At 37.0% G+C, this 14,582-nt stretch overlaps 1 protein-coding gene across 3 annotated transcripts in view; it reads left to right on the forward strand.

The window, feature by feature from the left end:
* Positions 1-14,582, forward strand: part of rnf213a (ring finger protein 213a) — a 377,172-nt gene that overhangs the window by 100,194 nt on the left and 262,396 nt on the right. For all 3 annotated transcript variants that reach the window (XM_039739973.1, XM_039739975.1, XM_039739974.1), the window contains 4 exons: positions 2,344-2,533; positions 3,205-3,260; positions 3,362-3,524; positions 3,664-3,819. In XM_039739973.1, the coding sequence (XP_039595907.1) occupies positions 2,344-2,533; positions 3,205-3,260; positions 3,362-3,524; positions 3,664-3,819 (565 nt within the window). The remainder of the gene's footprint in view (positions 1-2,343; positions 2,534-3,204; positions 3,261-3,361; positions 3,525-3,663; positions 3,820-14,582) is intronic.

A 14,582-nucleotide genomic window follows, 5' to 3' on the forward strand; every position in this document is an offset into this window, starting at 1 on the left:
TGCATGCTCCCTGACCTGACCTGATTAACAGTTTCATAAAAATGCTATTGTTTTACTCTGTTTGCTCTCAAAGTTGTATTTACAATTTTTTACTTCAAATTTCAACAAAATGTGCAATATATAAAGATTCAAATAATAATACAATTGTATTATGAAAATTACTTTTAGAGTTGTATTTTTCAACAATGCTACATACCAGGAGCAAATTATAATCTTGGAATCTTTGCTGTTTTTAATGCATGATTATATACATACAAAATGTTATTTTACAGATGTAGTTAATCTCATAATTTTTCAAATTTTGGCTTTCAGTTTATATGTGATGTTTTTAACTTATTGCCTCTGTCAGACAGTATAAGAAGACAGTGAGACACATACTGTGATAATTTGGTAAATTTGGTACTTGAAGAATTTAGACATTGTATAAATACTAGGGGACTTCGCCCCCCTGCTCGCTTCACTTGCCAACCCCTGGGCCGGCGCTACTTGCTAGCCACTTTGCGGTTCAGCCACTTGCGTATGGGGATTCAGATGTACAATTTAAACAGATTGTTATTTTCATGGGAATTGTTACATATGCATGATAGATCTATTTTACATTACAGCGAGTAATTAACCATATTTAAAAAATAGTAAAACCTAATAATTTGAAAATAAATTATGTTTCATGTTGTGTTAGTTATTCGTTTCGTTATACAATATTGTTATGTTTGGATTTGAAATTAACACGCAAATACTTTTTAAACTTACACTTTAACTGTAAAACTTCAGTAAAAACAATTTTTGGAATAAAATTTCCGTCAGTATCGCATTGAATTTTAATTCTGTGTTTGGACTTACATTGTGACAACACAGTGTATAACTTGCTCGTGAGTGAATTTCGTTTCTTTCTCTCTAATAAATAAACCGACTTTTTTGAATGTTTGTCTCTGTAATTTGTTAATTGTCTTTGCAAAAGCTATTCAATGGGGAAACTGACAACGTTTTAATGCGAATGGCATATCAAGATCTCCTATGGTGTCTAATGTTATCCGCGGCAGATATACTACATTACCTTTTTTGGATACATCCTTCTTTCAACAGTAATTCGTGTGGTGGAAGTCAGTACAGTGTTAACGGTTGTAGATATATTCTTTGGGATATTGTAAATGTTTTTATCTTCTGCACAGTTGCCACCAACTGTTTCAGCATAGTCTATTGGTATGCATTTAATCAGTTTGCCATGTAACTGATCAACAATTTTTGCATTAATTTGCATTAATTCGTTTGGCTTTGTTTCTAAGTGCTAGGATTGCCCGTGTACTCATTTCTTCTGTTGATAACCCTTTGGGATGAAATTCTTCAATTAGATTTGGACATAATAAGTCTTCTTTTATTAGAAAAAGTTAGGAAAACATAAAAATTTATAAGAGCTGAGAGAGGAGGAACTGTGGAAATGCTCCAGATAAGATAGAAAGCCTTCCAGCTTTAATGTAGAGTCTCGGAGATTAGCCATGCGTCCCATATCATAAAAAATACAGAGTTCCTGATGTTTGTCCTTGAAGCAAATCGTCTCCTGTCATCTAGTTTGTAGTCTGATGTTTTGCTCTCACCTGGATTTTTCTTTCCACTTTTGTCTCGGTTACGTAGTGCTGTTTTTTGTATTGTTGTCCCATATGAAGCAGATTAAAAGTCAAATCCTTGCTCTGATGTTTAAAAACATTTTTCTATCATAAATAATATTCATGAAATAGGATTGTACAATTGCCAAAACAGTAAGGTGAAATTAAAAAAAAAAAAAAAATTGTGAAAGCAAACTCATGTGACATGTCAGCACCCTCTCGCTCCATGATGTAGTAATACTAAAATAAAAAAAGATGTACTGTACATTATGTAACCAGTCGTTGGTTGAATAACTGTTATAAACTGATGAAATACCTTTTTTGTTATTTTGTATCTTTATTTTAAATGTGTTGAATCTGCAAATGTATTTGACATTCTAGGCTTGTAAATGAGAAGGGAGTGATTAAAAGAAAAAAAAGATTAGTTGAATAACATGGTTAAATATTTATAAGCAGGCCTGTAGTGGTATTGAAATAAGTATTTTTATACAAATTAAGTAAAGAATTTACATTTTTTGTTGTTTTGGTGTTTTAGAATAAGAAAAAAAAAATATAAGGGAACTTTTTCTTCTGATGTAATTGTTAATTTGGGGATAAAAAAGTATTAAAAAAATGAGTTAGGAGAGATGTACATGTTGATCAATGGTACACTATTAATCATTTTTATATATCTATGTGTTTGCAGATTTTATGAAACTTTAAAAAATCAGTTTTGTTAATATTTCCTTTATTGAAATTTCAGTGCTTTACTAGATATCATCAAAGCTAAGAAGCATTTATTCGAAGCCGACAAGATTCTTGCTAGATCTTGTCTTTACTTGATGAAGTTAGAAGACTTGTCCAGATACTTTGAAGTTGTCCATGTTGAGCTGCTTGATGTTCTTTATGGACTTTTCCACAAATTAAGTGGAATTTATTATAGCAACTTTGAGGTTCGTAACTTCATGTATGCTGTATATAAAGATGAAAGCAGACTGTTTTTTTTTTTTCCCAGGTGCATGTTTTTATAGGTATATTTATTTTAACTTGCTTTTTTTATATGTTATCCTTACTACTTAGAGTTCAAAATAAATTGCTACTTGCTAGTACCCTGTTTTTGTTCTTAATATAGATACTTGACATTGTGTTTATAATTTGGTTGTTTTCCCATTTACAAAGATTACAATTTTCCAGGATTAAAAATATAGAATCTTATGTATGGAAAACTATATTACCATTATTTCTTGGTCTACAAATGTTAAGGTAGTTTTCAGCACTGCCCATGTACAGTGAAGCTTGTTGCTGTGGCCAACTTTATTAATTTTGAAGTGTTGGGCTGCCAACACCACATGTACCAAGTAAAGGCATAATACAAACAGAATATGTGTTTAAAACATATTTTTTAAAAGTTTTAAAGAAATCCTTTGCAATGTAATAAGGGTGAATTGTCTTTTGTTTTGGTCCCCTGTGTGAATGCATTGTAAAATTTTTGTGGGATTCATAACTACTTTAAAAAGTAGTATATATTACATTTCATATTTTACCCTTCTTTTAAGATTTACGCGGCTTTCTATTGGTAGAGATTTTCTTTGATCTAAAATCATTTATGTGATTATTTTTACAGACTGTTCTTGAACTCTTACTTCTTTTACACACAAATCTTAGCAAGGAAATATACAGGTAATCATTTTTATTTTAATAAACATGCCTATACACAATTCAGTTGGTCATTTTATCATTTATTTCCTAAATGAGTGTTAACAAACACATTTTTAACATAGTTTGTTTGAAGACCCCTACCCTGAATCCTGCTTAAAAATGGCAGTAAGGCTACTTCAGAAAGTTTGTGAGTCAACGAAAGAAAAAGGACATTTTCAAATTCCTCTCCGATGTTTAAGCATTGTGATCCTCATCTCAGACTTTGTTACATCTCATACTATTAAGGTATGGTTTATGAAACAAGTATGTTTTTATGTTATCATTTTTTCATCTAAAAGCTTTATAGTAATATTATGGTATTACATCTAAATAGAAGTGTAATTACTTGATTGTTTTAAGGTTAATCTATTTGTAATGTTTTCAGGTTTCGGACAATGCTAAAGAGGGAGAGGTGAAACCTACAAAAAATGCTGTGCTCAATGAAGTCTTGGAAATTAAGAGAAACTGGATAAAGGAGACATTTAAAAACAAGCTTATTCGTTCCAGCTACGTTTGTTTTCATTCCGAGTTTGAAATAGAGGTAAGACTTTCATTGAAATAAAGTGAAATAGAATAAAATACAGTGGAACCTCGAGATGCGATCACCTCTGTATACAAGAAATTCAAGATAAGAGTAAAGTATGAGCGAAAAATTTGGATCTAAATACGAGCATTACCTCACGTAAAGAGCCACGAGCCAGGCTGTGGGTATGCGTGACGCATTTCCCGATCCGCCTCAACTCGGGCATTCATCCAAGCTGACGCTGCCAGCCTGTCAGCTCACTCAGTGTTCCTTGTTCTCCCGTAGCGTGAGGATCTACGCGTTTGTTCGCTTGTGATTTCATTGTTTCGCTGTATCAGTTCGCCGTATAAGCGTATCCAAAAATATCGTGGACATGCAGACGGAGAATAGGAGACGATTGCCCTCAAGAGGAGAGAGAGAGAAGCGCGCGAGAGAGATAAGGAGAGAGAGAGATAAGGAGAGGGATAGAGAGACGCGAGCAAGAGAGGTTAGGAGAGAGAGATGCGCACAAGAGAGAAGAACCATCAGCTCAGTTATGATCACATGACACTCGGCAGACAGTGTATCCATTATACTTGTATTGCAAGACATCGCTCGTTTTATCAAGTTAAAATTAATTTAAAATTTAGCTCGTCTTGCAAAGCACTCGTAAACCAAGTTACTTGCAAACCGAGGTTCCACTTGTATATATCATTTATTAGTGTTATTTGTTAGGAAAATTGATTTTAATGTTTATATTTTTGGGGGTGCGGAACGGATTAACTGGATTTCCATTATTTTCAATGGGGAAGTTTGTTCTAGATATGAGAAATTTGCTATACGAGCTCAGTGCTGGAATGAATTAAACTCGTATCTCGATTTTCCACTGTATTTAGTATTGTCTTAGGCCCATAATGTTTTACCCAGTTTGAAAAGCTTCAAAGAAGACCGTGGTTGTCTTAAAAAAATTATTCTCTGTTCTTAAGCTGTCTACATTATAAGAGCAAGTTCTGCATAAGTGACTTACTGTCACAACTACTGTTTTATGTTTTTTATTTATTTTAAAGAACATAGAAATTATATAACACACATTTTTGCCTCTTCTGCTTTAAACTTTCCATGCACTCAAAAAGTGGCAAATAAAGGATAATGGTTTCTTATTAAAAGTAAAATCTACATGTCTTGGAGGCCAGAAACAAAGTTAAAGTAGCTAATGCTGCAGTATTAGTCAGCCAGTTTAAAAAGATAATTCAATGCAACACAACCCTACAGCATTAAGTGACAATGAAACATTAAGCAGAAGAGAAGAAAATAATTATTCAGTAAGTTGCAAGCCATGTACATAAGTCATGTGGCCCAGAAAATCTTGGGTACTCTTCTGTTTTCCTCTAGGGAGTGCTAACTGTCTGGCTGGAATAAGTTCTTTTGCAATTGCGGCATCTTAAGTAACCCAAAACTATATACAGTAGATATAATATTAAAAGGCGATACCCTTCCCATAGTGATATGACGGAAAGCAATCACATAAGAGAAAATAACTTAGCTTTCTTTAATGACTATTTACGCAGCATTACAAATGAAGGAAGACAAAGGCAAGGCTCTTTTACCGAGGTGGGAACTCGATGTATACAGTCTGCCATTTTCATTGCTGCGCTGGAAGGATTTTCAGGATCAGATAACGTAATCTTCTGTCCGTTGGCTTCAAAGGTGTGCTGGACAATGTTCCAAGGCTTTATACTCTTTCTCCATGTGCAGGCCCTTACTTAGGTAAATCATGACATTCCAAACAAGGTAAAGAGAGGATTCAATTTCATACACACAGAAATAGTACAGGGTGGGCCATTTATATGGATACACCTTAATAAAATGGGAATGGTTGGTGATATTAACTTCCTGTTTGTGGCACATTAGTATATGTGAGGGGGGAAACTTTTCAAGATGGGTGGTGACCATGGTGGCCATTTTGAAGTCGGCCATTTTGGATCCAACTTTTGTTTTTTCAATAGGAAGAGGGTCATTTGACACATCGAACTTATTGGGAATTTCACAAGAAAAACAATGGTGTGCTTGGTTTTAACGTAACTTTATTCTTCCATGAGTTATTTGGACCTGACACCCATAATCTGGTGGTGCACCATCTTGCTGGAAAAACTCAGGGAACGTGCCAGCTTCAGTGCATAAAGAGGGAAACACATCATCATGTAGCAATTTCGCATATCCAGTGGCCTTGAGGTTTCCATTGATGAAGAATGGCCCCACTATCTTTGTACCCCATATACCACACCATGCCATCATTTTTTTTATTTCTATAGTTTTGGAAGGATCTATCCAATGTGGGTTAGTGTCAGACCAATAGTGGTGGTTTTGTTTGTTAATTTCACCATTCACATAAAAGTTTGCCTCATCATTGAACAAAATCTTCTGCGTAAACTGAGGGTCCTGTTCCAATTTTTGTTTTGCCCATTCTGCAAATTCAGTGCGCCGATCTGGGTCATCCTCGTTGAGATGCTGCAGTAGCTGGAGTTTGTAAGGGTGCCATTTGTGAGTAGCTAATATCCGCCGAAGGGATGTTCGACTAATGCCACTCTCCAGTGACATGCGGCGAGTGCTACGCTGTGGGCTCTTGCTGAATGAAGCTAGGACGGCCACTGATGTTTCTTCATTAGTGACAGTTTTCATGCGTCCACATTTTGGCAAATTCAACACTGAACCAGTTTCACGAAACTTAGCAAGCAGTTTGCTAACTGTAGCATGGGAGATGGGTGGTCTCGTAGGGTGTCTTGCATTGAAATCTGCTGCGATGACCCGGTTACTGCGTTCACCAGACATCAACACAATTTCTATCCGATCCTCACGTGTTAACCTCTGTGACATGTCAATGGCTGTACACAAAGAGAAACTTGTAAATGACTCATGAAAGAATAAAGTTACGTTAAAACCAAGCACACCATTGTTTTTCTTGTGAAATTCCCAATAAGTTTGATGTGTCAAATGACCCTCTTCCTATTGAAAAAACAAAAGTTGGATCCAAAATGGCCGACTTCAAAATGGCCACCATGGTCACCACCCATCTTGAAAAGTTTCCCCCCTCACATATACTAATGTGCCACAAACAGGAAGTTAATATCACCAACCATTCCCATTTTATTAAGGTGTATCCATATAAATGGCCCACCCTGTACAATGCCCATTTTCATAGTTGTCCCTTTCATGTCTCCTAATGCTTGCCTAGCAGTTCTAAATGATGAGCCCCTGTGTGCTAAATCTGGTCTTTAGCTGTACATGTGAGAAGAAGCAGATTTATGAAATATTTTTTGTACTGAGCACAGTGACATATTAAACATAACTTATATTCTGGTTAAATCTTCTCACCAGTTGCAAACCTGGTATGCTGTATTCTTAAAAAATAAATTTGGTAGTTTTAATGTTGAAAGTATTTCTTTACAAATTTATATATTATGGTGTAGGATATATTAATTTGCCACTTGAAATAGTCTTCTAAATTGAATCTTTTAATATAAATTTTAAAATACCTTATCTGTTCTTGCAGTATATAGGGTATAAGGGTCCTAAATGGTTTTAAAAAAACATGCCTTCAGCATTTATTAGTCAAAGTGCCTTGAGCATGTGAAAGTTGCTATACAAATAAAATGGGTTATTATCCTTGTAATAATGAAAGGAAGCTTGAAATAATTTATCAACATTTTTGGTACTATTTTCTCTTGTTAATGTTTCTTGCTTATTTGTCTGCTTGCAATGGCCATTCTGGGTGGAGTTATGACAAAACAATGCCAAGGACTTTTACGTTTTCTTCTGTTATTTTACATATCATACGGAGTGAGATGCACGCTAAGTGGGAGCCTGGTGGAAAGAGCATGAGTTTCATTGTACTTTGTAGATATATAACTCGGTCTAAACTGAACTCATTATATTACCGATTGAAGTGCCACAAACCATTTTTTTTTAATGCATGTTGCTGAGGATATGGTAATACAAGAACTGAGGGCAATGTTTTTGAGTGAATAAATGCACTGACACTAATGCCAATCAATCCATAAATACACTGGCAGAACATACAGACTTCATGTAGAACTTTACATTCTGAGGCTGAAATGACAGCTCTGTGTTACACCTCTGCTTATGCTAAAACATCTGTTTTAAACATGCTAAGCTTTAACCTGTCAGTCCTGGGCGGGTGGTGTTCCTGCTGCCCCATTACCATGCCCTGGATAAGTGGCTGGGATAGGCCACAGCTGCCCTGGATAAGCGGGTTAGGAAGATGGATGATTATTATTATTATTACTATTTTTCTTCTTCTTTCGGCTGCTTCCGTTAGGGGTTGCCACAGCGGATCGTCTGTCCGCATATGGATTTGGCAAAATTTTACACCGGATGCCCTTCCTGACATAGCCCTTCCCATTTATCCGGGCTTGGGACCGGCACGAAAAAACACACTGGTTTGTGCATCCTCTGTGGCTGAGTTTTTATTATTATTATTGCGTCTCACAGTTGTAGCGCTATTGTCTCTTAGTGGAATGCATGGAGTTTGCACATCCCCCACTCAATACCCCATAACCACTAGTTTTCATGTGAAAATTAGATTGGAACATTTCTTCAACATATCCCCAACTTAAAATGGTGCAGCATAGATAGATGGGTTATAGCTGCTGTGTCCTTCCACATTACACTCAACACTGTTTTATGAGCAGTAAAATAAATGACATCCTGTTTTTTTTACTTTTGGCTGTTGTTCAAGAAATAATAGAAAAAATATTATAAGCTTCTGTTCTGTACAAAAATAGGAATCAGTCTCTTTAAGACCAATTAAAATAAAATAAAAAATGGTATTTTGCCAGAATTTAATTGTTTGATATTACCTGGATATTATAATATACTAAAACTTTTCTTAGTTTTTCAAAAGGGTTTTGCTCTTTGATCCCATGGTCCTAAGTCAGTCACACTATCAAATGTATTACAGAGCTGGCAGATGATGATTAAAGCAGTTGTTAATTTTTACAATAAGTGATTAGTCCATTTATGGCAAGGGTGGCATTACCTCCATCATACACCCAAGGAACTGAGAAAAGAAATGTCAGAAACTTAAGTATCAAACAGAACAGCTTTTACAATTATTTTTTAAAAATAGCATGAAAAACCAGTATGGACTGACTCAACAGCAGCTTTAACAAATGTGCACTATTCTCAAAATCTGTTCCTTTAGCACTGACTTGAATGCTAATACTATGAGAGCCTTTTGATATTAGCAGGTCATTATTTCATTGTTTGGAAGTCCTCTAGCTAAAGCCTCTGCTGGAAGTCCTCTAGCTAAAGCCTTTGCCCCCCATGGAAGCTGTATTTATCCTTGGAATTTTAACAAGACACACACTTTGAGACAAAATGTGCACTCCAGATTAATATTACTCATTGCATGTCTGAGAAGGCGTATGTGGCTTGCTAAGCCATCGCTGGCAGCTTCCGCGCTATTAGCTAGGTTTACAGTATTATGGCAAAATGAAAAACAGAAAAAACAGTAATAAGAATGTGACACCGGCTTTACTCTGATTCCAGTAAATACTGATTTGGTAGTCTGTTGAGCAGGTCAATCTTGGCTGAAAACATGCATATCAAAAATTGCTTGTATACATCAAACAAATCGGAGTTGCAGATGAAACAAATCAGATGTCATTGTGGTTGTTTAAACAAATATATATACAGTAATCCCTCCTCGATCGCGGGTTGCGTTCCAGACCCCCCCGCGATAGGTGAAAATCCGCGAAGTAGAAACCATATGTTTGTATGATTTATTTTTATATATTTTAAGCCCTTAGAAACTCTCCCACACTGTTTATAAATATTCTCCGCATAGTTATACAGTAAACCCTTGTTTATCACGGTTAATCCGCTCCAGACAGATAAATGAATTTCCACGAAGTAGGATTCTTTATTTATAAATCTAATCTTTTCGTAGTTAGAGCATAGAAAACCTGTTTACGACCTTCTAAATACATTTTTTAACATTATTAGAGCCCTCTAGACATGAAATAACACCCTTTAGTCAAAAGTTTAAACTGTGTTCCATGACAAGATAGAGATGACAGTTCTTTCTCACAATTAAAAGAATGCAAACATATCTTCCTCTTCAAAGTGCGCGTAAGGAGCGGAGAATGTCAGAGAGAGAGTAAAGTAAACAATGAAAAATCAATAGGGCTGTTGTGCTTTTAAGTATGCAAGCACCGCGATAAAGCAGCGGCAATGAAGGGATCAATGCGAAGGTAGCCTTTCAGCATTTTTTACAGGAGCGTCCCTATCTTCTAAGCAAACAGCCTCTGTGCAAAAGCCCTCTGCTCACGTCTCCTCCGTCAAGCGCAGAGAACGTCAGAGAGAGAGAGAGAGAGAGAGAGAGCGAGATTAAAGCAAACAATCAAAAAATCAATAAGTGAGCTTTTGGACGCACCTCGATAAAGCGGCATTTCTTAGAGGAGCGTCCGTATCCACTAGGCAAACAGCTTCTGTGCAAACAGCACCTCTGCTCACACCCCCTCCGTCAGGCGCAGAGAATGTCAGAGAGGGTGAGATAGAGGCAGAGACAAGCAAACAATCGAGCAAAGCGCAGGAGGCATATCTTATAGCATTGAGGAGTTTTAGTTAATATGTAATACGTGCTCTGATTGGGTAGCTTTTAAGCCATCCGCCAATAGCGTCCCTTGTATGAAATCAACTGGGCAAACAAACTGAGGAAGCATGTACCATAAATTAAAAGACCCATTGTCCGCAGAAATCCGCGAACCAGCGAAAAATCTGCAATATACATTTACATATGCTTACATATAAAATCCGCGATAAAGCAAAACCGCGAAAGTCAAAGCGCGATACAGCAAGGGATCACTGTAATTTTTTTTTTTGTATTATTATTTCATAGTACTTCAAGCACTTGTATTAAACTTTACACACTGCTGGAATATAATCCCATTCATGAAACATAGAATTCTTTTTACCCATCTTTAATGTCTTAAGTGATGGGGAAACTGGTTTATAAACATTTTGCTTTTCAGAAAAAGCTTGGCAACTCTAGGGCCATAAAAATGAGAGATGGTTTAGTAAATCAGTTTGCAACAAGGATTTGTGAAAGGGCTGTCAAAGAGTTAATGCTTGAGATTCATTTGAAAGGTATAACATGTTATTATCCTTAATCACATTTGACTTCTGCATTGTTTGACACCCTTTTCTCTGTAAACTAGTGGTTTTAAACTAGAGACTGTGGCTTTAGTGAGGTTAACATTATTAAAAAAATTAGCTCCAATTTTAAAGGATATCTTTAGTTTTTAAATGAACATGTAGGTAGCTAAACATTTTTCAATTATTACATAAAAGTAGTCCTATATCAGTGTAGTTGTACACAGAAGCAGTGGTCCTCAACCTGTGTTGCACACAAACAACTTTAGGTGGTATGCAAAAGGTTTATCTGCGCTTCAATTCCACAGCTCAATTGCATACTCTGTCATCTGTGAGACTTCACTCCCATATCTCTCAACCCCATTCTCCCCTTTCCTGTCCATCCAATATCTCCAAATAGTCCCTTTGGCTCCGAGGGAACATATCCCTCTTGCCACCATACCTCTTTGAGCCAGGATCCATACACAAAGACTAATGGATTTTTGTGAAACAAGCATCTCAAATGAGTGCTCTCTTTTCATGCCCTCCAGCTGCACGTGTAGGCTGCAAATTAAATATATGGAAATTTTAGTATTTCTTAATATTTTTGTATCAAAATTGACCATGCAACTATTCTTACATAGATAGATAGAACTTTATTTGTCCTCAGGGGGGAAATTGTTTACACAAGTATTAAATTACATTAAAAACTATTAAAATGAATTTAATGTACATAAGAGAAACTAAAAGACAACTCAAACAAGATCTAAGAAATCTCACTTTTAGTTTTTCCTAATAAGAGTGCAGTACTTAACAATTTAAGACTGAAATACAGTTCAGTTCCTGGAAGTGGTATGTCAGTAAGGCTTGAAAACCCCTCACGTTGATGTATCACATGAAATGTCATCACATACAATATGCGTTGATATGTCTGTTGTAGTTAAGCATTTACTTCGATTATTAGGTTTACTATTCTGGGATTAATAAAGTCTCTCTCTCTCCCTCCCTCTACCTCTCTCTCCCTCTCTCTCTCTCTCTCTCTCAGACATGCCTTGAAATAATTAGTTTATCTCAAAATGAAGCTTCTACTTTTATTTTGTCATTTAGAATTTAAAATATTTATAGCATCATGAATAAAATAGTCATATATATATTGTTCTTGACTTTAGGGAATCTAAATCTAGCGCTTGAAGGCAACATTTAAAAGAATAGTTTAAAATAATTCTGTTCCTTTAGGAAGAGTCACTATTTTTTTACTCTTCTTGTTTATTCAGATCCAAAATCCTCCCCTTGTCAATAGTAGTCCATGAATAATGCCAAACTGTCTTCAAAGTCTATTGTTTTACTGTCAGTGAGAAAGGAAATTGAAGGAAGTGTCAAAACCCACAGCTATATTCATATTAAAATTACAACTTTGTTGTGCTCCAGATGTACAGAAATGGCTGTAGACCTTTAAAGAAAGCAGAGCTCCAAAATGCCTGAAAAATGCTCGCAGGGAGGGAGTACAGTCAAATCCTGAGTAGCCAGTAAAGGGAAACACAGAATATTTACAAATATTTAATTTCATAAAAATGCTCTTTTTAACAAAAGCTCCACGGAGCAAAAAGGCATAGCAGGAGTTGCCTGAAAGGTAGTCCCAAAGAAAATAAGTCCCAATACACAAATCCCAAGAATGTTTAAAAACAGAGCAGAGGTCAAAATCCTGCAAATCAATCATCAAAAAGGAGCAATGAATTTCCAGAGTACTCACAATGCCATCACATTCAATGAACCACATGGGATGGCTTCCTTTCCCAGCCTTTATAGGGCTGAGGGCAGTTCCTTGACTGTGTAAGAAAGAACACATACAACTGTGAAGTGTTTTTACCCGTAGGCAAACCCCATATAGTTTAAACAAAACATGGCTTATAAACACGTTAAAAAGAAAAGAAAAATGCTGTGCAGACACGAGTCTCTAAGTAGACTGTTTCAAGATGACAGGGCTTCTGCTGATAAGCACTTATGGCAGAATGAAGCTGGCATAGGCAGGTGGATACCAGAAGTGATATCAAGGATGGTGAAGCCATCAGTTTTCCGGTCCACAGAGGGAGGAAGAGATGAAGTGTTAGTCAAGATAGATAGATAGATTGATACATTATTAATCCCAAGGGGAAATTCAAATACTCCAGCAGCAGCATACTGATAAAAAAAATTAAATTAAAGAGTGATAAAAATGCAGGCATAACAGACAATATTATTACTTTGTATAATGTTAACGTTTACCCCCCGGGTGGAATTGAAGAGTCGTGTAGTGTTGGGGAGGAATGATCTCCTTAGTCTGTGAGTGGAGCAGGACAGTGACAGCAGTCTGAATCTGCTCCTCTGGATTATATTCATTTTTTCCTCAGAATTCTACACACAACACCCCATAATGACAACGTGAAAAAAGTTTACTTGAGATTTTTGCAAATTTATTAAAATTAAAAAAATTGAGAAAGCACATGTACATAAGTATTCACAGCCTTTGCCATGAAGCTCAAAATTGAGCTCAGGTGCATCCTGTTTCCCCTGATCATCCTTGAGATGTTTCTGCAGCTTAATTGGAGTCCACCTGTGGTAAATTCAGTTGATTGGACATGATTTGGAAAGGCACACACCTGTCTATATAAGGTCCCACAGTTGACAGTTCATGTCAGAGCACAAACCAAGCATGAAGTCAAAGGAATTGTCTGTAGACCTCCGAGACAGGATAATCTTGAAGCACAAATCTGGGGAAGGTTACAGAAAAATTTCTGCTGCTTTGAAGGTCCCAATGAGCACAGTGGCCTCCATCATCTGTAAGTGGATGAAGTTTGAAACTACCAGTCTCTTCCTAGAGCTGGCCGGCCATCTAAACAGAGTGATCGGGGGAGAAGGGCCTTAGTTAGGGAGGTGACCAAGAACCCGATGGTCACTCTGTCAGAGTTCCTCTTTGGAGAGAGGAGAACCTTGCAGAAGGACAACCATCTCTGCAGCAATCCACCAATCAGGCCTGTATGGTAAAGTGGCCAGATGGAAGCCGCTCCTTAGTAAAAGGCACAAGGCAGCCCACCTGGAGTTTGCCAAAAGGCACTTGAAGGACTCTCAGACCATGAGAAACAAAATTCTCTGGTCTGATGAGACAAAGATTGAACTCTTAGGTGTGAATGCCAGGCCTCAAGTTTGGAGGAAACTAGGCACCGCTCATCACCAGGCCAATACCATCCCTACAGTGAAGCATGGTGGTGGCATCATCATGCTGTGGGGATGTTTTTCAGCGGCAGGAACTGGGAGACTAGTCAGGATAAAGGGAACGATGATTGCAGCAATGTACAGAGACATCCTGGATGAAAACCTGCTCCAGAGCGCCCTTGACCTCAGACTGGGGCGACAGTTCATCTTTCAGCAGGACAATGACCCTAAGCACACTGCCAAGATATCAAAGGAGTGGCTTCAGGACAACTCTGTGAATGTCCTTGAGTGGCCCAGCCAGAGCCCAGACTTGAATCCGATTGAACATCTCTGGAGAGATCTTAAAATGGCTGTGCACCGACACATCCCATCCAACCTGATGGAGCTTGAGAGGTCCTGCAAAGAGGAATGGGCGAAACTGGCCAAGGATAGGTGTGCCAAGCTTGTAGCATCATATTCAA

The sequence above is a fragment of the Polypterus senegalus genome, chromosome 17 (genome assembly GCF_016835505.1).
Source record: "Polypterus senegalus isolate Bchr_013 chromosome 17, ASM1683550v1, whole genome shotgun sequence".
Classification (NCBI taxonomy): domain Eukaryota; kingdom Metazoa; phylum Chordata; class Cladistia; order Polypteriformes; family Polypteridae; genus Polypterus; species Polypterus senegalus.